Below are 23882 nucleotides of genomic sequence, written 5' to 3'. Positions count from 1 at the left end.
GTATGAGCAAGATTGAGAAACTTATAATATTTATTATAGTAAATTTATTACTCCTCAGCCAAAAGATGAAGAAATTATTATACTCTTCACTTCTTTTGTAATGTTAATTAAGTTTATCAAATTAAATGTTAACTGGCCTAATAATTTAAAAAACTCCATCTTTTCAGAATTATTTGATGTTTAAGGTTTTTGCACACTGTTTAAGGATTCATTTAATTTTTATTTTTCCTATATTAAAAATATTATTTATAATCATTTAAATATCATTCAGCCAATAATAAGACAATCTGCAGAATATAAAAGGTCAAAAACTATAAAAATTCATTAAGTTTTGCATTGAAAAGTGAAAACATCAAATAATTCTGAACAAAAAAAATCTTCTAAAACATCAAATAATTCTGAACAGAGGGAGTATAATATTAACATTTTTCCGACATAATCCATAAAGTTCATAAACATGGAAGAGATATTGGTTTATCGCTTTCGTACTAGCATAAATAACATATCTATTGCGTACGTGTATTTTAATGCAATTTATTGTAATTTTACACTATTAATTGGATTTTACGAAATAATTGTTTTCATAAATAAATAAACAAGAATTCATAAAAAAAAAAGTTACTTCAACTGTTCAACATATTCAATGTGAAAGTTAATATTTTCAGAAAATATCCATGTTAGATATAAATCAATTATATAAAGGACAACTCGAGTTTTAAAGTCCGTCTTCTGTTCGAATTCATTTTTCTTTCTTAATCGTACGTCTGTTTAAAACTTGACAAAATTAAAGGAATGGGCTGATGAAAAATTGTTTAACGACAAAAGAATATAGTATTAACAAATTGACAAGCTGATGAAACTAAAGGACCAAGTTGCGGCAATATGGGGTCCACCTTCGGACCAATAACATCTATTCCGTACAAATAATATCTATTTATACCTATGTTTGGTTGTTTCATTTTTTGTTAATCATCATTAATCTTACTATAAACTTTACCTATGAGTACTGTTATCTATTTTGTTTCTCTATAAATCGCAAATGTCCGAGGTTTTCGACCTTCTTCTAAAACTAAAAATTACAGTGTTTTTACTCTTTTTTTCATAGAAGAAACTATAAAATATATAACAATGAAATCGTGCTGGTGAAAATGCAACTCATCGATAATTAGCACATGTTATTGTTTTGTATAAATCGTCTATCGTTCTCGAAATCAATTTGGCTTTCAAATACTTAGAATCTTAACAAGAAACATAGATGAGACCAATCTCTCTTACGGAGGCAAATTTTATCAGAGAAGAAAGGTAAGTGAGCAACCACAACAAGTGTCACGTGACACATACTAATTTTTTCTATAGAAAATTCAACCATTCTCACATATTTTTCCTTTTTTTTTTTGAACGTTTTTTCCCCTTTTTTTACCTTGGTCGCATACTCAGTTAGGAACATTTTAATTTATATTAGACAAAATTATTGGGTTGTATTTGGATATTAGGTTGATTGCGATACTCTAGAAGTTTGTGTCGATCTATGGGGCCAAACGTATCTCGACGCTTTGATTTTCACTAAATCGATTACACAGATTGCAAACGACAGTCTAGACAACCGATGGTTAATAACAAATATATTAAAATTTAGAAAATTTAGAAAATATAGAAAATCCTTAAGGCTAAAAACTAATAACGGTTTGACGATTTCCAATAGTTTGATCAGCGCCTACCAAATTTGAAAATAGGTGACAGTGTGACACCAATAACAAGCCACCGGAATCTGAAACTCCGGTCGGAACGGTTCCATTATGTTGCATCATCGAGTTAAATTTTGAGAAATATCTCTTTGATTGTTCAAGAACTAAAAAAAAAACTAAGAAAAGGGAAAAACAAAAGTAATTGTCCTGCTGTCAAGAAACGCCATATTATTATTATTCATCCTCACAAAACACGTACGACCATGCCTCTTCGTGATTTGTCACTGGCCCACTTCCCATCCCAGTGGATCAAATTGAATATAGTATTATAATGATATTAACAAAAAATAAAACAAACAGAATCAGGCAAACAAAATAGATTTTAAATAATATATAAATATCAACATTTTTCTATTGGAGAAGTGAGAACCAATAAAATTTGGATCTCACGATATTTCGCAGTGCCCTAATTGGTTCTTTGCATAAAAACGAAACCTAACTAATGGTAGAATAATACTTTGGTAAAGCAACAAAAATATCAGATAAGATCGTAAGCTATCCACATCACTTATTTATTTCCATAACAGTTACTATAAACACAATAAAATATCTATTGTCCTATCTATTGTCCATAAGAGTAACTAAAAAAACAACAAAAACAGCGAATTCAATTGGATTTATTTTCTAGCAGTACAAATAGTTGTGATGTTGTCGGTCGTTAGTAAAGTATAGATTATTACTTATTAGTATGTATAAACCCTTTGATAAGAAACAGAGAATGGAAAGAAAAAATATCCCAACCCTTTGATCTCTCCTTCGGGGAAGTCTAAAAGCTGTAAAATCCCAACCCTTTGATAAAAAAACAAAAAAGAAAGAAACATAGAATGGAATATTATAGAAAATGGGATGATTACAAAACAAAAAAATAAGAAGAAAACTTGATAGTTTTTCTGATTTTGGAATATATTGAGTGCTGAGTGCATACACGGACAATAATCATGATAGCAATACAAAAAAAATCTATAAAAGGAAAATTAGAATAAGAATGAAAAAAGAAAGAAAAAGCGGATAATGAAAATATCTAAAAATAACGAAGTGGTAGTGAATTAAAAATTTTTCTTTGCTGAAATTTTATCATATAGATTCATGTCATTGATTAACTTTTATTAAGTGTGTAATTATTCAATCATTCTCATTTGATGATATATTGTTTTATATCCATAAAAATCATGTGAATAGATTGTTCAGAAGTTACATTTATCCTGAGATTAGTCAATGGTAAAGATTTAGTTAATCTTCTAGTTATAAAAAAACATCTAGAAGTGTATGATAATAATAAATTAAAATCACAAGACAGAATAGAGAAGATTGACTAAATAGCTATTTAATTATATATTTTTAAAAAACCATCATTTACGTTTAGCACCAATCAATATGATCTTAGCATGTTAATCAAATCAAATAATTTGTTAATTCCTCTTACAGTTTTTCTGTATAACCATCAAAACTCAGGGGGGATGAACTTGAGTATGTAAACTGATGTCAATCTCTCACGTGGACCCTTTATCCAATCCTGGTCCACGACTGGGACCCACTTCCCCATGCACACAGCCCACAACATATTCATTTATATATTTGTTCATATACTCAAAAATACTTTTCTATACAATTAATATAAAACGTATAATATTCCAAAGGATTGTTTGTATCATGTGTTTTTGTATATTTAACAGTGCATAGCCATGAACTGACCTAATATAGTAACCAAATTAAATGCTATTTTTTTTTGGGGAAGTTTTTTAGCTATTTTCGATATGTTTCCACGAAGCTTCCCTTTGGGTTTTTAAGTTGACCCATACACGGTGTATGATACACCCACATCATAAAACAGAGAGCCATACACACACCCATATTACTTCCCATACGCCTTCCCATATACTATAATTACTCCCCTGAAACACGCATTCTACAGATATAATATAGATTTTCTATGTGTTACCCAAATAAAAAGTGAAAATAAAATAATAATATCAAAAGTGACACTTGTTGTTTCTTATTTCCATCCCTACACTCTCTCCTTCTTTCTATATATATATATACACACGCATACATATACACACACAACAACAGACTCTCTCTGAAAATACATTCCTGATTTCTCCGTTGTTTCAAAATTCGAATCAAAGAAATTTTTCAAAAAAAATCATTTAAAAAAAGAATTCAAATTAATGGAAGTGAGCAGCGTAGACGAGAGTACGACGAGTACAGGCTCGATTTGTGAAACTCCGGCGAAGAAATCGTCGGTAAATTTGTACAGGATGGGAAGCGGATCTAGCGTGGTGCTAGATTCAGAGAACGGCGTGGAGGCGGAATCGAGGAAGTTACCGTCGTCAAAGTACAAAGGCGTCGTTCCTCAGCCGAACGGAAGGTGGGGAGCTCAGATTTACGAGAAGCACCAGCGCGTGTGGCTCGGGACTTTCAACGAGGAAGACGAGGCGGCGCGTGCTTACGACGTGGCGGTTCATCGATTCCGCGGCCGAGACGCCGTAACGAACTTCAAAGACGCGAGGCTCGACGACGGAGAGATCGATTTTTTGAATTCGCATTCGAAATCTGAGATCGTCGATATGCTGAGGAAGCATACGTATAAGGAGGAGCTCGAGCAGAGTAAACGGCGTCGTAATGGTAACGGAAACACGGTTAGGACGTCGATGACGGCGGCGTTAGATAACGATGACGGCGTTTCGACGATGGAGTTCAGATCGGCGGAGCCTCTGTTCGAGAAAGCGGTTACGCCAAGCGACGTTGGGAAGCTAAACCGACTTGTGATACCGAAACATCACGCGGAGAAACATTTTCCGTTGCCGTCAAGTAACGTCTCCGTTAAAGGAGTGCTGTTGAACTTCGAGGACGTGACGGGGAAAGTGTGGAGGTTCCGTTACTCGTATTGGAACAGTAGTCAAAGCTATGTGTTGACCAAAGGTTGGAGCCGGTTCGTTAAGGAGAAGAATCTACGTGCTGGTGATGTGGTTAGTTTCAGCAGATCCGACGGTCAGGATCAACAGCTATACATTGGGTGGAAATCGAGATCCGGATCGGATTCGGAAACGGGTCGGGTTTTGAGATTGTTCGGAGTTAACATTTCACCGGAGAGTTCGAGAAACGACGTCGTAGGGAGCAAGAGAGTGAACGATACTGAGATGTTATCGTTGGTGTGTAGTAAGAAGCAACGCATCTTTCACGCCTCGTAACAACTCTCCTTTTTTTGCTTCGATATATATATATTTATATTTTTTTTTTTATTCCACTTTCGATTTTCTTTTTCAGTTGTATCAGTTTCTTCATATTACCAAAGGTTCATGAGTTGTTTTTGTTGTAATGATGAACTGTATATTTTATTTATAGGATAGAAAGGTTATGTGGATGCCTCCAGAGTTTTAATAGCATGGGAATGTTTTTACCAAATCTCACCTTGTTTATTCTCATTTCATGTGTATACTACTTATGGTGTTGGCCTGTTGGGTGATAATCATATGAAGGATACTATGAATGATATAATAAAACCAATGTCTAAACAAAGAGTCGAGTAGTAATTAAGAAACTAGTGTCGTATTGATATATGCCAAGATTTGAGTTGTTGTTAGTTTCCAATAAATGTTTTTTTTTTTTTTTTCTTACAACTGCAACATAACACCAATCCACACAACAGAAGAAATATACAATTTCAGACTCAATGCACACATCTCGTAATTGCTATACTGATTCTTTGAAGCTTCAAATAAATGGTTTGGTAGAAATATTTAAAACATGCATTTTTAGATATATATTTTTAAAATAACAGAAAATAATAATATGAAATGTCAGTTTAAAGAATTTTATAAAACAACCCAACGACATAAACTGTCTTGAAAAAACACTAGAAATACAATGTTAATGTTGAAATATGATCTAAGAAGTATTGGCGCTTAGATCTCCGTGGCGTTTCCATAATGCCACCCAAACTAAGTGTAACATTGTAATATTTATGTAAATTTTGATGTAAAAAATAATTTTAGTAATTAATATTGATTTCAATGAGAAATTTTCTTTATAATGTGAAATTTTATTCATTTTTTTACTGTTTTAATTAACTTCATGCAAATATTACTTTCATAAATTCCCTATGGGCCTAAGTAGCACATATTGGATCCATCATAGACGAACGGGCTTAGTCCAAAAGTAAGCTGCTCGGTTAGATATTAAGAATTTTTTTATTTATTTCTCAAAGAAACATTAAAATTTATCGATTCGTTTGCAAATTTAATTTCTTCGGGGCATTACCAGTGAAGTTGCGAAAATGGCGTCTACGGCTTTTCGATCCAGTTCATCGTCGTCTTTGCATCTCTGTTCTTCCTTTAACGGCCAGTACTTAGCGCCGTCGAGGTGCTTTATCGGAGCTCCGTTCACTTCCTATTCTTCTTTATCGCTCTCCGGTTAGTCATTTACTTGTCACTGTTTATTGGTTTCACTCTGTTGGTTTCGTTATAGCTTCGTGTTAAGTTCCGAGAAGATTAAAGAAATTGTTAGTTATCTGAATTGATAATTTCAGCTTTCTCCTCAAAGCGATTAAAACTTCTCCGTTGTTGTTTTAATTTAAAACGTTGATGATTGTGAAGTTTATCTTCTCTTCTGCAGGTAAGAAGCAATTATGTCCTCCGAGAAAATTCCACGTTTCTGCCAAGAAAGTTTCTGGGTTAGAGGAGGCCATTAGAATCAGAAGGTACTCAAGTTTGTTCAAATTTGTCATTGAAGAAATTGCAAAAATCTTGATTAATTGCTAAGGATGATGAAAGTCTTCATATCTTTTTTTGAGACCAATAGATTTATATCTGTGTTTCTAGGTTGAGAGAACTTGAAGCTACTTCAAAAGTGAGGAGAAATCCACCATTAAGAAGAGGAAGAGTATCGCCTCGTCTTCTTGTGCCTGATCACATACCAAGGCCTCCATATGTTGAGTCTGGCGTGTTACCAGATATTTCGAGTGAATTTCAGATCCCTGGCCCTGAAGGCATTGTCAAAATGAAAGCTGCTTGCGAGCTCGCTGCTCGTGTTTTAAACTTTGCAGGAACTTTGGTTAAAGTAAGATTTTCTTAGGCTCTCCATATGGATCTCTTGTTTCTTTATATATGTCCTGAGTAGTTGTTATTATGTGGTTATGGTTTTGTGCAGCCATCTGTTACGACCAATGAAATCGACAAGGCGGTGCACGATATGATTGTTGAAGCTGGTGCTTATCCTTCACCTCTTGGATATGGTGGATTTCCTAAAAGTGTATGTACATCAGTTAACGAGTGTATGTGTCACGGAATACCAGATTCTCGCCAGCTACAGGTATCGAAGTGTGCTTTTTCACTGCTTTAGGCCGAAGAGGTTTTGAATTGAATTCGAATGTTTATCACTAACTATAACTTCTTATTGTAGAGTGGGGATATAATAAACATCGATGTCACGGTTTACTTGGATGTAAGTCTTTAGGCTTGTGCAGGCATTTTTACTTCCACTGTATTTGATTTGTATGCTTAAGGATCAATTAGCCCCGGTCACTACATAAAACTTGAAACATCGAATAATAAGTTTGAAACTTCAACAGGGTTACCATGGAGATACATCAAAAACTTTCTTCTGTGGAGAAGTCGACGAAGGTTTTAAACGACTTGTGAAGGTAGTTTTCTTCTTTCTTACTGTGTTTTCGTCTCTGCAAGTTCACAAAAATGGACTCTGTTTAGTGTGGTAATTGTTGTTGGATTATTGTACTGTAAGGTTACGGAAGAATGCTTGGAGAAAGGCATAGCCGTATGTAAAGATGGAGCAAGCTTCAAGAAAATCGGGAAGAGAATAAGGTAATAACCAAACCCAGTCTTGATGCAATATAACCGTGTGCAGATTCAGGTCTTATTTGAGGAAATATTAAACCATACTGCTAAAATTTGAAACAGTGAGCATGCGGAGAAATATGGCTACAACGTTGTGGAGCGTTTTGTTGGGCATGGTGTCGGACCAGTATTCCATTCCGAACCCCTTATATATCATTACCGTGAGTAATATCATTCTTAGCATATAAATCTCTCTTTTGCTTTAGGAAATACGATTCAGTTTTGTTTTCCGTTATGGAGCATGTAACAATTAACCTGGAAACATCAATGAAAAACAATACTTGGATCTGTAAGTGCGTTAGTAATTCGTCTTTGGTGGCTCACTTTCAAATCCAAAATTTGTAGGAAATGATGAGCCTGGGCATATGGTTGAGGGACAAACCTTCACAATCGGTTAGCCATTTTTCTTTCCCTCTTCCATGTCATGGTTTTCACTTGGTTATTATGATAACTTTGTAATAACAAGTTGATGGATGCAATTACTTTGCAGAACCGATTCTGACGATTGGAACCACGGAATGTGTAACATGGCCAGACAACTGGACTACTCTAACAGCTGATGGTGGTGTAGCAGCACAGTTTGAGCATACTATTCTAATTACTAGAACTGGTTCAGAGATTCTTACCAAATGCTGAAACTATTTACAGTAGTTTTGATCATTTCTGTTTCCCTATTTGTCAAATGCTGATTCTTCACTCTTCATTTCAGCTTTATATATGATTCTTTTTGCTCAATTTTGCTCTTCGTTCCTAATTTTTGAAAAAATACATTTGCCACACCGATCATTGAAAACATACTATCAGTGATTAAATTTGAGATTTCATGTAACCAATGCAGAGACAATTTTAGCCAAAGCAAAGCCAATAAATGATCAAAGCCGAGGGGAAGAGTCTGCTTTGAATATTTTGAAAGCCCCAAGCGAATCTATAGGTTTTGTTATGTAATGCCACAATTTCTTTTTATTCGGTTTGCGAAATTGAAAAACATTTTAATAATCAATGAAAGTCTATAGGTTTTGTTATCTAATGTCACAATTTCTTCTTATTCGTTTTGCGAAATTGAAAAACATTTCAATAATCAATAAAAATAATTTAGTCAACAGTGTTCCTTACTTGAAAAAAAAAATATATATATATACACACACACACAAAGCATATGCATCAAAGGTAAATGATGAATTCAAGTGTCGAAGTTGATGACGCTCTCACTCTGGTCCATAAACATCAGGTCAACAGCTATCGTAGCTTTGTCCATACTAAACCAGTGGTCTGGTATACCTTTGATTTCAATCTTTCTCATATCATTGCTTTGCACATCATAAGAGAGAATGTGACAGTAAGAAAGGAAATTCCGTGGTATCAAGAGAACCTTGCCATTTTGAGCTGTACCTTTTACCTTGAATCTGATGCTATTGACCAAATGCAGCTGACAAGGCTTCAAAACAAGAGTCTTGCACGACCATTTCTTGCTACGGGCATCTTCCAGAGTCCATAAAGCCACCACACCCACAAATTTATACGGATCAATGTAAGCCATGTAATATATGACCCCATCGATACACAGTCCTCCTTTGAGAAGCACGTGAGGACAAAAGTCCGGTGGAGTTGGAGCAGCCTTTTTCCAGACACCTCCTCCATCTTTTTAGGACTAAGACCCAATTCTCTGAACTTATCACTTGAAAATCTTCTTCTGAGAATATGCAAATACAGGCGACCACTTTGAACTGGTCGTTAGCAGGGTCGTATCCGAAATAGTATTGGTCCATCAGTACTTCTCCTGGAGGTACGATGATGTGGTTGGATTTGAGGCCTGGTAAGGTCACAAGTTTTCTTGTAGCAGGGTTATAGATCCGGGGCTTTTTCCAATAGGTGAAGCATATGAAGCCACGAAGATTTTGCAAGATGTAACCTCCCCTCTTAGGGACAGTCAGGTCGTGGTCCACTACAAAGGAAGACGGGTTAGGACTAGCGTCTAGAGGAGCGAGTGAGAGTGTTTCAGAGATATATCTGAAGTCGTTTTTATCCCATAAACATATGTAAAGACGAGGAGATGGGACCGTAAGGAAACGGTTGCTAAAATATCGTGAGCTGATGACCGATGACCAGAGCTTCGAGACGCACTTGAATCTCATCAGGGATTTCGCTGGCAATCTCGTGAGAATCTCTTTACCTTATTTGTTGTTGACTTGTTGTTGTTGTTGTTTTGGTTGTTTGGTTGAAATAATCTCTTTAAATAGACCTGCTTGGTATCTTATTTCGAAATTGTTTTTCTTGTAGTCAAATGCGTTTTATGCTACGATATAGTTTTGATAGGTTTTATTTCTATCAGAGCAGAACCCAATTTAGTTGCAAGCCGAGCTTATATTAATTGAATGTAGCTCATCTAACTGGTGTAGGATATACAACAATCCATTTGTCGGTTTGCTTAATTTAACATAATTATTTGTTATCTGATTTTGCTAAGCTTTTGATCGCATTTTCCACATGGTGCATTCCCTTTTCAGACCTTGTAAATTAGACCATAATAATCTCTCTCTCTCTCTGATCTCAAGATTAACTTATAGCGAATAAAAGAAAGAAAAAGATTAAGTTGATTGATATTCTAAAATGTTCCACATGTTGGGTCAAAGTCTTTTCTTTATATTTATAAGTCGTTCTTCGACCAACTCTCATTTAATATAAATAAGTCCAGTTTTTTCCCATTTCACTATAATCATACTTAGAGCATACGATCAAGAAAGATTTATCACACAGTTTTTGAGAAAAAAAAATTTAATACCGAAGAAACAGTATCATTCCAACGAATTTGAAAAGACAGTATCATCCTGAGCATCTTGATTAGTCGAAAATTATAATTTTCGAATTAAAAAAAAAACTAATATAAAAAAAAATTATTATATTCTGATGAACCCTCTCGTATTCCTTAGAAATTATGTACTCTTATTATTATATGAGCGTCACGACAAAAAAATACTTATTATATGCGAGTTTTTTTCTTTGGCTTTTTGTGTTTAATTTTCTAGTTGAAGTTGAAATTCACTTTCCCAGATTTACGCACATGCCTCGTCATCATTATTCATCACGATCAAAATGCACAGTACAAAAAAAATCTATTAGAAAGAAGCTCGTTTCTATCTCTTCATAACTTCAAATAAACACAAAAGCAGTTTCTTCTTTGTATCAGTAGTTTATTACAATTATTTAAACAGGCAAGTCTATGATCATGGCTTCTTCTGCTGCTGCTGCATCGATCTCTATGATAACTCTAAGGAACCTCTCTCGCAATCATCAATCTCACCAGACCCCTCTTTTGGGTTTCTCCAGATCCTTCCATAACCTAAGGATCCCATCTAACGGTCCAGATTTCTTAGCACGATCAAGAAGATCCACCACCTCTTACACTCGAGGTTTCTTCAGAACCTTGTGCAGCAGCAGCACCGAAAACTCCAGACCAAGTAAGTTAAAAAAAAAAAAAACAGATTATGATGATAGAATAATTGAGAAAGAACAAAAATTAGGATCTGAAAAAAATGACCTTTTATGTTCACGATCAAGTACCCACTTCAATTTATTTGATCTTTGCTTCACATTTTAAGTACCCATTTCATTAATTGGTGTATTAGAATCAAATTGGAATCAAAATTGGTTTTTAAAAATAGACCTTTATGCTCACCAAGTACCGATTTCATGAATTGGTATAGTATTTGGTGTAAAAATCTGATCTTTGCCTCCCATATTTGGTGTAAAAATTTGACCTTTGCCTCACATATATGATATCAAAATTGGTGTACCCATTTCATGAATTGAGAAAAAAATTAGAGTAATTAACCTTTATCCTCCAAATCAAGTGAGCATTCAAATCAGGTAACCATTTCTTTTTCTTTTTTTGTTAAAGCTTGAAGTACCCATTTCATAAAATCGATTTGTACTTTGTGAAAATTTTAGCGAAAATCCAAGAACTCAACGTGTACGAGTTCAACGAAGGCGATCGAAACAGCCCGGCGGTTCTAAAACTGGGCAAAAATCCACAGCAGCTTTCTCGTTCCTTTCACAAACAAACTCTACACCGGCGATCTCAAGAAACGCGTCGGAATCACCGCGGGACTCTGCGTTTTGATCCAACACGTTCCAGAGAAGAAAGGTGATCGCTTTGAAGCTTCTTACAGCTTCTACTTCGGCGATTACGGTCACATTTCCGTTCAGGGACCGTATCTGACTTACGAGGACACGTTTCTCGCAATCACCGGAGGCTCCGGCGTCTTCGAAGGAGCGTACGGACAGGTCAAGCTTCGTCAGCTCGTGTATCCGACGAAGCTGTTCTACACTTTTTACTTGAAAGGTGTTGCCGCTGATTTGCCGGTGGAGCTCACCGGAAAACCTGTTGAGCCGTCGAAAGATGTGAAGCCGGCGGCAGAAGCTCAGGCGGCTCAGCCCGGCGCCACAATTCAAAACTTTACTGATTAAAATCACTCTGTGTGTGTCTCTCTCTCTGTTTATTTCTTTTGAATTTTGATACTTTTGATAAGTCGTTTGATTGTGAGACATTTGAATGGGCCCTAATTTTGGGGCCTTTGTTAATGAGCCCTACTGTTGGGCCTTTGTTGATGTGCATTTGAGAGCTGTTTTTCGTTAACCTAGTCTATCTGAATATAACGTGAACTCCACCTCCCGTGATTCTACATTTCTACTATTAAATTGTACTCGCCATTTTCGAGCTCAAACTCAGTATGTTCTGAATTTTTTAATATTACAGTATGTTCTGAATTGTCTATAAAAATATATTTATTGATAAATTCGGTTTTTACACTTTTGTTTTTAAGTTTCTAAACTAAGCGTTCATAACAGTAAAGAGAGTGTTTGTCGAAAATATGTAAAGCCCCCAAACCAAGTGGTCTTAACTCGAGTTTTCTGAAGAGAAAATGAATACATTGATGTTTTAGGTTCTTAAGGCAAGTGATAAATTGTGTCAGGCTGAGAGATATTTGTTAACTTTAAACAGGATTTTTATGAGTTTTTTTTTGAGATTTTAGCCAAAACATAAAGTTTCGTGTAGAGCCTGACTTCTTAAAACTCTTGGTGTTTTATTACTTTATGCTTTTTTTCATCACATACGAGAGCTAAGAGGGGTAAAAGTAAAACACATCTATAACCCTTTTTTTATTGAAATCAAAGCATATTGATCAGAATCATTGGATGTGTGTGTGTGTTTTTAAAATAATTTGCCTAGGTATTGAGCTTTTTAGTGTGTATTGACGTATTGTAGAGCCGCTCCTCGTAAATCTAATGTGACCAGCTGGACATAGCGCGTGAACTCCACCTCCCATGGATTTTATAGATAAAACTTTCTATATGTGGAAGTTTGGCTAGTCAGGCCCGTGGTCATTTTCGAGCTCATCAAAGAATCAACACTCATAAATCGAATATTTTTGTTTAAAAAAAAAAAAAAAACTTTTTCACCGATCTGAACTGGTTATTACATAGTAACACATCTGATATTCACCTTTCGGAAAAATCAACTTTGTAGCAAAATGAAAAATCTATTTGCAACATTTAAGGACTTGATTTTTATCACCAAAATAAAAAGAAAGATCTAAGGACTTGGCTAGACGAAATATTGATCTTTTCCTTTCTAATTAAAAATTACAATATATATTTTATTTACTTCTATAGTATCCACAGACTTTAGTCATAAACTTAACACACTTATGAATGAAGTCATATTAAGTGGAGTATCAGGCCAACACTCCTTCAATATCTATCAGATTACAATTTCCAAAACGACATTGAATACTCCGTAGTCCGTACCTTTTATTTTAGGACCAATTTATTCATAGTGTGAAACCGAAAAAAAATTCTTGAAATTTCATTTATATTCCATATACATGACAAGTAGTCTGACACTTTGACTAGCTCACGTATATTTTTTGATATAACAGTGTTTGTAAAAATATAATCACACACTTGTATTTGATTCGACAGATAAATAATTAGATAAAATGAAATAAAATGAGAGGGGGAGAGAGAGACAGAGAAACTGAAGTAACCTAAGAGTTGCGAAATCTCTCTCTCCAAGTGTAACATTGACAAATGTGTGTAACGTTAAACATCACTACATAAAGTGACAACAGACAGTTTCTGTGTTTGGATAAATCGAACTGCCACTTTCGACGATTTAATTACCATTATATTTTACCTCCATTATTTATCACTAGAGATGCGCTCTTTAATACAGTATTCAGTATTTTCCTTCTTAAAAAAAAAAAAATGTACATCTCTTTAACAAAAAAATATTCAAAAATTATACATCTCATTTCACAAATCATCGTTTCTTTCTGTCTACTCACAAATCATCGTTTTCTATCCCAACAACGCTTAATCCTTTTTTTTTTGGCTGGCAACGGACGTTTAACTACTTCTGCAATCGGAATTCCAATTTAGAACCACACTAAAATAAATAAATAAAAATTCTAAGATTTTGGGGGTTGCACATACCCATTTTATGTAGATATATTGGTTAAGATTAATTGTAGGTTGAAGCAAAAATTGTACTTAATCAAAATTATAGTCAGTGTGTGAATTCCAACATGCTTAAAACTTAAATATATATATATATATATATATATATAGTTAAAGATGATCCTTGTTAGAACTTCAAGCTTATTGTTTTAGACCATAGCTTTAATATCGTTAGACACATACTTTCATTTACATTACAGATGTAGGTTCAAAAGATTACATGCATGATCAGTCGGACATTGATCTGTGATTACTGATCTCGCTTACAAAATGCATACTCGTTAAACTATATATACACAACCAATTGGTTTATTTTGGTAAGAAAAGTTCATTACTAAAAAGGCAGAAATTGTTTGGAGTTATAACAAGGTTAGAAGCAGTTATGTAATCCATACCCACTACATATATTTCCGGAACTCTTACTAAAAAAGTACTTTTAAATTCACTAACGTGACAAACAGGTAAATGACATGTACCTCACTTATAAAAACCCTAATAATACCCATCGAGCATAAAAATGGCCATTTAATTAGTAATTGTCATTAGAAATGACCATAACGACGAAAATGATCATATCTAATCCCATAATTCTTATCTCCACGACCATTTTCTCCATTACCATCTTCTTCTTCTCCATCATCATCTCGTTCATCTTCTGCCTCTTCTTCCTCCATATCATCATCATCATCATCATCATCATCATCATCTTCATCTCCGTCTCCAATGGCTAGAACACGATCACCCACAGTGTGAGCAGCATGGCCATCACCAAAAGCCCTAACGTGATCTTTAAGAGACCTTTTATGCTTAAAATCCGACCCGCAAACACAAAACCACAGCTTCCCACAATTCTTCTCGTGCGTTCTCCAATCGCCTCTTACCGCAAACATTTTCTCGCACTTTTTGCGGCAACGGAAAGGTTTAGCTCCGTGCTTCCGCTTGTAATGCGTTTGAAGCGTTCTAAAGTCTTTAAGAGGCTTTGATCTTGGATGATCTATGTTGTTCTTACAACCTTCCGCACAACAGTAACATGGCAGCCTTAGTATTGAAGATGACGATTTCGTCCCTCGCAGTGACTCTGGACCCTTTCGGTATTGCGAGCCATGACCCCACATATGCATCTACAAATGTTTAAAACAGTATACAAAAGATGTAATTCAAATAAAACACTTAATTAGATATCTCATTTTTGACGTTAAATTGACTACACTTTATTTTAAACGTGATCGCAGAGAATATATTCTATTGACGAAATATTTTTCACAAGATGAACATAACGTATATAGATAGACTATAATAGTACTTATGCAGATATTAATAACAAAGAAAAATTCCGATTAAAACCACCCAAAAAACGGAAAAGATGATAGGTTGCGACTTAATTCAATAATTGTTTTAGCGATTTAATTCAAATATACTGTTCTATATATAACGTTACATATCAGCTTGCAACACATATAAATCATAGTATAACGTGGAAATGAAGGGAAAATATTATAGATATTGAAAGTTAGATCAAGAAAACATCCTGTAATGAACTAATGATGCTAAATCAGTTTACAATATGAATGTATTGACATTAAAACAGGTTATAATATCAACAGTTAATGAAATTCAAACCTGCATGTTGTTGAAGCGATTGAAAGTTTTGTTACAGACAGAACAAGAGAACTGAGTGGGACCGACAAGGATCTGAGAAAGCGAAGGGATCCAATACTGTCCCTGCCGCGCCGTCAAACCCTCTTGGTTACTCCCGCCGGTAGTGGTTTCTTTGTCGGAAACCGGAGGTCCGATATGAAGAGCAACGGTGACGTCATTAGGGTTTGTTAATGGGAGATTATCAAACTCGTGATGATCGATTGGATGATTAGAAGAAGCAGGTTTAGTGTTGGTGGGTTTGTGATGGTTAGGGTATTGTTGGCCAGGAAGTCCAAGGCTGAGGACGACGGAGTCTTCGTCGCCGGAGATGCAATATAGGTTACTATTATACATTGAGGAGAGAGAAAGAAAGATAAAAGAGAGAGAGAGAGATGGTGTTTGAGGAAATGGTGGAGAAAGACAATGGAGGCTGGACGAATTGGTAACTAATAAATGATTCTTTTATTTTGTACTTTGCTTTCGCTTTTTTCCTCCTCGTAATTTACGTGTTACGGTTTACAAACCCATGTTTGGTTTCAATTTCCAAATACCATCTATTCACTTACAAAAAAATTGTACACTTGATTTTAGTTGCAGTGATTTCTACATTTTTTAAAAAGAAAAATTGGATATAAAATAGATATGAATAGATATAAAATATATTTTTTTTTCTCCCAAACTGAATTTAATATTAGACTAATAAAATATAAATTAAAATTTTGGAATTCTTTTGTTAAACAAAAATAATAGTAACCTTTAATCTAATATTTTGAGTGATATAGATAAGAATAAAACTTCTTTATAAAATTTTCCGTTAAACAATCAAATTATATTTTTCTTATTAATTATATACTATATATATATATGTGTTGGCATAGATATTTAACTTACGAAAAAAAGTTATATGTTAAAAAATTGATGTGGGTACGTAACTGGGTATCTCTAATTATTAGCAAAGAATGTACTATTTACTTGGAACTCGCTCTCCTTTCTAGGATCTCAAAACCATTCTTCGTTTCACGACTTCTCTCTTTCAATTTCTCAAAATATATTTATTATATCAATTTGTATAATTTGTGTCATCATTTACTCTCCTCACAATTCACCTTCACAAACCAAAAGAAAAGGTGAGAGTACACTCTGATACAAAAGAAAAGCAATAGACATAGAGAAACGTGGCGTTAACTGTAGATGCGAAAGCTTCTCTCTCTCTCCACTTTCATCATCTGAGTTCTGAACCAACTTACTGAGATAGTGATAGTCTCAGAGTGATGATGCTATTATTAAAGATCCCATTTTTTTAATAAATCTATACTGCCAAAAGTTACCCCTAATCTATTCCCAAACTTTTTACTTTAGTCTAAAATCTAAGGAAAGTGGGAAATTTTTGCTTATTTGCTTGTTAATGGAATTGGAATGTAAAGTTGGACGAAAAGTGAACATTTTGCTTTGCTTCAATGTTACATTTAATGCTGAAGAGTGAAGACATATGATATTAGGTGTTCTCTCTTTGAAAGAGGTTTCCGGTTATGAATCTAAAGTAAATAATGAAAATATCATATTATATACTAATTTGTTGTGAAAACATGATTTTTTTTTTTGAAAAAACCAATATTTGAAAATTTTGTAATATTTTTCTTTTTTCCATTTGGGTTTATATGTTAGTGTTAGCTAGGGTTTTTGTTGTTTGAGTAGTGTCATCTCTACAATACATTTTTTTGGGGTCGAACTCTACACAATACATTTTAAAAACTGTTTTATCTCATAAACTTTCCAAGAGAATATACTAGTTTCACTGTTAAAATTAAATTGATATCTTATGGCTAGTAACAAAGATAAAGAAGAGTTCATTAGCATGTCCGATCTGAAAACATTCAACAAACTTTCCTATATATCAACGAAGAACGTCTGATTTTTATGCAAATTTCGACCGGATTGTATACCCGTCGATCGTTAATTAGACAAAAAAAAGAAACCTTGTTTTAAGTTTTATGCTTATAAATTAAACTATTAGATTGATTGCAATCACTTTCAAAACCAAACTAGTTCTTTGCTGCTCCCACATGAATCAGTATAATTATTAGATCAATATGTATTTGTTGGCTGTTGGTAACTGTTACAAAAAGAATCTTCAAGCCTTGAGTATTGCTTTATAAATAGTCCACGAGGCTTTGAACCGAGGTACTTTCTATATTGATTAGACATGCCAAAAAAAACCTTAAAACAATGTCGTAGAGAGAGAAAAATAAGTTAGCGTAGAATCATACAAACATATATTATATGAAATCTTGGTCCGATCAAAGTTTTTTCATAGTTTTGGTTGATTGAAGCAGTTAGATTCTGATACTTCATAGAATCCGAAAAAGAAGAGCACAAAATAGTACGACTGAAACTAAACTGTAGCTCCCTCATCTCCTATGTCTCTCTCTGCTCTGTCACATTGTATTTATTATTAATTGTTTTTTTTTTGTCTTTTACTATATTTTTTGTCACAGGTTTTTTTTCTTGTATTTAAATGCAAAACTGTGGAATTGAGAAAATAAAAGTTATTTGTCAAAGTTTCCTTTTCTTTCGTCTTGTTGTAACATTAATTTATAACTCACAACTCTTCTTCCCCTAATCCCAACATTTTCTTACTCATTCCACTCTTTTTTGGGCCTAGCAATCTATTCCACGTGTCATAATAAAATGAGTGCATAAATGCATAATGTAGTGTAATTTTTCTCTGATACTCGACTGATAAAATAAACTGCAAGGTGACGTTTCTGAAAATACTTACAACAATTTGTTTGGATTTTTTTTTTGTTTTTTACATGTCCTGAAACTTTGGAGAAAAAGTAGTATAATGATCATGAAACATATATTTTTTTATAATACAATTAAAAACATAACTAGAATATATTAATTATAATACAATTAAGCAACAAGTTTAAACTATAGACTATGACTCAATAAAAGTAAATTAACATAGAAAATTGAATTCATTATGAGATCAAATGAAACGCGCTAAACATTTTTAGGGGTCAATAATAATTTTTTTGACCAAATCAGCCACAATCACGTTGATATTAGAGTTTCAATTCCCTAATTTTATCAGGTGTCATCTGAATCCTCCTTATGTCCGCCACCGGATACATGGATGTGCCAACTCATTTCATAATTTCCGATCTTTTCAAAGACAAATTGACCCAATATCCCCGAAATCAAGCTTATCATCGACACAATATTTATATCGTTAAAGGTCACAGCTAAATCGTTCTCGTTTTTAATGATTTTTTGTGATTTTTTTGTATGTTAAATTTATAAACATTAAAAGTGATATTTTTACTATGTTCGAACCAACGGGGCTACGGGAGTAACGTTTTTTTGGAAATATATTTATGGTATACCTTTCAGAAAGTAATTTTCAGTCAATGTCTTTTTAAATCATAAATTCATAGGTATTTATTTGTATTATTGAAGATCATTATTGGCGATGATAATAAATTTCTTACAACCATTAGATAAACCAAATATGTATTGTCGTCCTAGATTTTACTATTTTAATTATTACCAAAACATGCGTACAAATTACTAACTAGACCTTCATTTGCTATATAGTACGAAGTCATAGCTCGTACAATTAAGCATTCCATGCATTAAAAAAGGCATGCATCAAGTTCAAACCATTACTAGATTTTCAATTCCATACTTTTCATGTAAACGATGCTCAAAATCGCATTTATTAGGAGTGTAATTTAAATCTAACTAGTGTCCATTGCGCTAAAGTCCGACTAATTTTGATAGTCCAGAGAGCATTATAAATTAATTAGTAGTTGTAATTATTAGTTTATATCGGTGAATGATTACCACTCGGTGTAGAAGGCCCGTTCAAATCGGTAAAAAGAGAAACAGTTTATGAGTGAGTTGCTTGTTTAGGTGTGCTGCCAATGCTTATTAAACGTCTTTAAACATCAAATTTTAGAATGAGTTTTTTTTTTCAAATTTATATGTACGTTGGGATTGATTTTGACAAAATTCTCAAAACACAATTAATTTCTTGTTTCTTTCAAAATGGCAACATTTCGGGTCTCATCTTCATTGATTGTTGGATTATTTCTTAAAACGTCACTTGCTGAAGGGAGTATATATATATATCATCTAAAATGATCCAGGAATCATTTACATCATTTGATTATTTAAGCGCGAAATCACCGTCCAACAATATCTAACGTTTTTTAGATATTGGCGACCACTTTGCTTTAGATATTGATTGTGAAAGGCATTGGCATACCATTATCTTGAAAAGTTGGAATGAACCATGAGGATCTTTGATAATACAGTCCAACACGTTATGTTTTTCATGTTTTACTTGGCAATAATAAGAATTGATCAATATATATTACCGGTCAAATCTCAAAGATATTGACACATAAAAGAGTATAAATTTATCCACGCTAATTATAATACGGCTACGGATGATTGGATAGAACGAATTCAACAAAGTCAAGATTCTGTGACATTCCAATTTTTATAGATTTATGAATCCTAATGGATAAAGGGGACCTTATATTTTTGCGGATAGAAGGAGAAAAAAAAACTTAAATGAGGTTATCTTATTGTACAGCCTTTTTTCTTCTCCCATGTTTTGGCTTCTTCGTGAAGAGACATTTGGCTTTTGAGGTTAAAGTCATTTATTACTTATATCAAGCAGTATTAATAAGTACTCTCTCTTTTAATACTAATAAAGAGTATCACTTTGACATATTTAACACATATTAAAAAAATTAATAAAAATTATATTTTACCCCATATTAATATATTAAACAAAATGTCTCTTTTTAATTAACACGTTATAACGATAAGGTTAAAAATAGATTTTAATAAAAAAAATTTCATTAAAAACACAAAATGACATTTTTTATAAACTAAAACAAAATTCTAAAATGACAATTTTTTGTGAAATTGATAAAATATCAAGTATCAACTATAGCCTATGCAAATTACCATGTTTTTAATCTGGAAGCAACAAAACACGAGGATGCGCGCTGCTTGGAATAAAGATCAACTCATGTGTAGTCCATTGATTTTCCTATCCAGACTTTTAACCTCTATGTCTGTGATTCCTATTTCACCCTCTTAATTAAAATGTATTAAAGAGACTACAGTTAATCACAAATTGCATAAGTCATAAATCTTGTTTTCTTTCCTTTTTCTTGACATAAAAGCTTGTCAGCATTTACGTAAGGCAATATCAACGCACGCGCAAAGACGAAAGTTTTAATGTTATCTCTTAATGTAACATTAAGAGTTCATAACTCACAACCCACATATTTTAGAGTATCATTAACGTCGTTTCTTATTAGTGTCTCTTAGGATTTTTTTGCATTAAAATAAATAATTGTTTGAACACAAAAAATCTAGTATACGGTTCTTAATTTAGAACAATAAAATACGTTTCTTGCGTCTACGTGGCTCGCTGTGATTGGATAACACAATTGGGGAAATTTTTTTTTTTTTTCCTTCTTTCTTTTTCCCGACCAAAATCCATCCTCTCCTTCTCTTCTTCTTCTTCCTCGAAACCTGCCGCATTGTCTTAGAATTACCAGTAATTTCTTTCCCGTATTCTCTCTCAATGTCCTTCTCGGATCTGCCGGCTTTAACTCGCAGCGGCTTGTCTCTGTGCTCTGTTCCGTCACAGAGGAAGAATCTTCGCCGGACGAGAACGCTGAGGAAACCCAGAAGTCCAATCCGCCGGCTTTAACTCGCGGTGGCTTGTTTCCGTGTTGAATTGTTAGCTATTTTTCACCATCCTCTATATTAAACAAGCTTCTATGTTCTCTGTTTTCAGAAAGTCGCAGGGAGGAATGGAGGATCATAAAGGGTAAACTTTGCAGAGAAAGGTTCTACCGTTGAACATAGTAAAAGTGAGGATCTCTTATCTAAGTTTTTTCACCTAGTTTAATATTAAAAAAACGGTTAAGAAACCTAATTGGGTTTGCAGCGTTAATGATGCTCTAAATGGCTTAGACTCTCGACCAAAAGTGACTACATAAAACAATAAGTATTCAGCTCTTGTTGTGTGCATTCTTGACAAAATTAATAAATTACATAACAAAAAGCTCGGAATCACAATGCCGAATATTCACCTCTCTCTATCTACTACTACCACAACGAGACATATACGTTTCTTATATATATATATATATATATATATATATATATTTAAACACATCAAGGTGTAAATAATATAAAAATACGAAACGCAAGATTCGTCTTGTAACGCGACGGGCCGACTTTATGTTTTTTTTGCTTAAATTATCTCTCAAGATAGTGATCCTTGAGAGGCTTTATAGAGCCGGATGATATATATACATGTATTGATCCCTCTCTCTAAACAAAACTAAATCTCAACTAAAAGGTGGATTTTTATTACTTAGCCCACAAAGCACCATGATTAAGAAGCTAAGCAATATGAATTACAACCAAAAACGGGAGAGATGTGGCCAGTACATCGAAGCCCTTGAAGAAGAACGTCGCAAGATTCATGTCTTCCAACGTGAACTTCCTCTTTGCTTAGACCTTGTAACTCAAGGTACATATAATTATGTACATACACATTGAAATATATTTATCTGTCTATATACATATATTTACTACGAAGAAATACAATAATTGTGATATAGTTTTTGAATGAAATGCAAAAAGAAAAAAAATATAATATATGTGAAAAATCTAGCAATTATGAAAAAAACTTACTTTTTTGGCTTCTTAAGCGATCGAGGCATGTAAAAGAGAGGTACCGGAGACCACGGTGGAGAATGCGTACGGACAACCGGAGTGCTCGGAGCAGACAACCGGAGAATGTGGGCCCGTCTTGGAGCAGTTTCTAACCATTAAAGACTCATCAACATCCAACGAAGAAGAACAAGAAGAAGAGGATGATGAGTTGGACGATGAACACGGAAATCACGATCCCGACAAAGATTCCGAGGACAAGAACATGAAATCTGATTGGCTCAAGTCTGTTCAGCTCTGGAACCAACCCGACCCTCTTCTTCTAAAAGAGGTAATAATATTAAAGAATCCAGATCGAAACTCAGACTAGCAGTCTTACGAAAATGCTCTAAATATTTGTGTTTAATTTGCTTTTCAGGAGCGCTCTCAACGGGAGATGATGGAGACAGTGGTGAATAGAGACGAGAGTATGAGAAAAGATCCGGCGACGAGCGGTGGCGATGGAAGGAAGAGAGAGGCGGAGAAAGACGGAGGAGGAAGAAAGCAAAGAAGGTGTTGGTCGTCGCAGTTGCATAGACGCTTCTTGAACGCTCTTCAACACTTAGGTGGACCTCATGGTGCGTTTTTAATATTAATCTTCTAAACGCTTTACTTTTTTAGGATTATGAGATTTTATTTACAAAATTAATTTTTATGAATTGATTTTGCAGTAGCTACGCCAAAGCAGATCAGGGAGTTAATGAAGGTTGATGGATTAACCAATGATGAAGTTAAAAGCCATTTACAGGTAATCCTATTAAACACATGCAGTTATTGTCTTTCTATAATTTTATGTATAATCTTAGATTAATAAATAAATATAGGAAATATAAAATCTGTTCTTCACAAAACTGATGTTCATTTATTTCTGTTTTGGGATATATAATAATAGAAATATAGACTGCATACAAGAAGACCAAGCCAACCAGCTCCTAATAGCGGAAACTCTCAAACGCAACATTTCGTAGTCGTCGGAGGTTTATGGGTCCCACAATCTGACTATTCTACGGGCAAGACCACCGGAGGAGCTACGGCCAGCGGCACTACCACCACTACAAACACCGGAATATATGGAGCCATGGCTGCACCGCCACCGCCACAGTGGCCGAGCCATTCCAATTTTAGGTCGTCGATTATTGTGGAAGAAGGATCGGGAAGTCATAGCGAAGAAGTGGTGGTCCGGTGTAGCTCGCCGGCGATGTCTTCTTCTACTCGTAATCATTACGTCAAGAAAAATTAATTTGTTTTTACTCTCTCTACTGTTTTGGTTCATTCTATTATACTATTATTTTGTTTTGTTGTCTACGAGTTAGAATTTGATACTGTGATAAAAAAAAGAGTGAGTTTTGCACCGAGACCAATACTATTTACAGGA

General features: G+C 34.1%; 5 protein-coding genes and 1 pseudogene across 6 annotated transcripts; 4 read left to right on the top strand and 2 right to left on the bottom strand.

Annotated features, from left to right (window-relative positions):
• Positions 1–3793: 3793 nt before the first annotated feature.
• Positions 3794–5128, top strand: LOC18993543 (AP2/ERF and B3 domain-containing transcription factor RAV1). Its single transcript, XM_006417077.2, has one exon. The coding sequence runs from the start codon at positions 3914–3916 to the stop codon at positions 4934–4936; it is 1023 nt and encodes a 340-aa protein (XP_006417140.1). The 5' UTR covers positions 3794–3913; the 3' UTR covers positions 4937–5128.
• Positions 5129–5966: 838 nt separating this feature from the next.
• Positions 5967–8332, top strand: LOC18993542 (methionine aminopeptidase 1B, chloroplastic). Its single transcript, XM_006417076.2, has 10 exons — positions 5967–6157; positions 6360–6444; positions 6566–6803; positions 6894–7055; positions 7146–7187; positions 7315–7386; positions 7485–7564; positions 7661–7758; positions 7943–7990; positions 8088–8332. The coding sequence occupies exons 1-10, from the start codon at positions 6022–6024 to the stop codon at positions 8231–8233; spliced, it is 1107 nt and encodes a 368-aa protein (XP_006417139.1). The 5' UTR covers positions 5967–6021; the 3' UTR covers positions 8234–8332.
• Positions 8333–8777: 445 nt separating this feature from the next.
• LOC18993541 lies at positions 8778–10677 on the bottom strand (annotated as a pseudogene).
• On the top strand, positions 10677–12208 carry LOC18993540 (allene oxide cyclase 4, chloroplastic). The gene is given in 3 exon segments (XM_024152453.1): positions 10677–11052; positions 11543–11633; positions 11635–12208. Coding segments are annotated over 3 exon segments (756 nt in total). The 5' UTR covers positions 10677–10814; the 3' UTR covers positions 12062–12208.
• A 2447-nt stretch (positions 12209–14655) lies between these two features.
• Positions 14656–16105, bottom strand: LOC18993539 (zinc finger protein WIP6). Its single transcript, XM_006417073.1, has 2 exons — positions 15734–16105; positions 14656–15234 (listed from the first exon to the last, which is right to left on the bottom strand). Exons 1-2 carry the CDS (start codon positions 16103–16105, stop codon positions 14656–14658), a joined length of 951 nt encoding a protein of 316 aa, XP_006417136.1.
• Positions 16106–21321: 5216 nt separating this feature from the next.
• Positions 21322–23875, top strand: LOC18993538 (transcription factor HRS1). 2 transcript variants are annotated; one of them, XM_024152998.1, is made up of 6 exons: positions 21322–21657; positions 22171–22325; positions 22507–22799; positions 22887–23085; positions 23179–23255; positions 23400–23875. In XM_024152998.1, the coding sequence occupies exons 2-6, from the start codon at positions 22184–22186 to the stop codon at positions 23745–23747; spliced, it is 1059 nt and encodes a 352-aa protein (XP_024008766.1). In that variant the 5' UTR covers positions 21322–21657; positions 22171–22183; the 3' UTR covers positions 23748–23875. The 2 variants fall into 2 exon arrangements, with proteins under 2 accessions (XP_024008766.1, XP_006417135.1); XM_006417072.2 differs by lacking the exon at positions 21322–21657 and having other exon boundaries at positions 22146–22325.
• Positions 23876–23882: the final 7 nt, after the last annotated feature.

This window comes from Eutrema salsugineum, unplaced genomic scaffold (genome assembly GCF_000478725.1).
Source record: "Eutrema salsugineum unplaced genomic scaffold, Eutsalg1_0 scaffold_5, whole genome shotgun sequence".
NCBI lineage: Eukaryota > Viridiplantae > Streptophyta > Magnoliopsida > Brassicales > Brassicaceae > Eutrema > Eutrema salsugineum.
The sequence above is the reverse complement of the archived record's forward strand: the minus strand, read 5'-3'. Positions and strand labels throughout refer to the sequence as shown.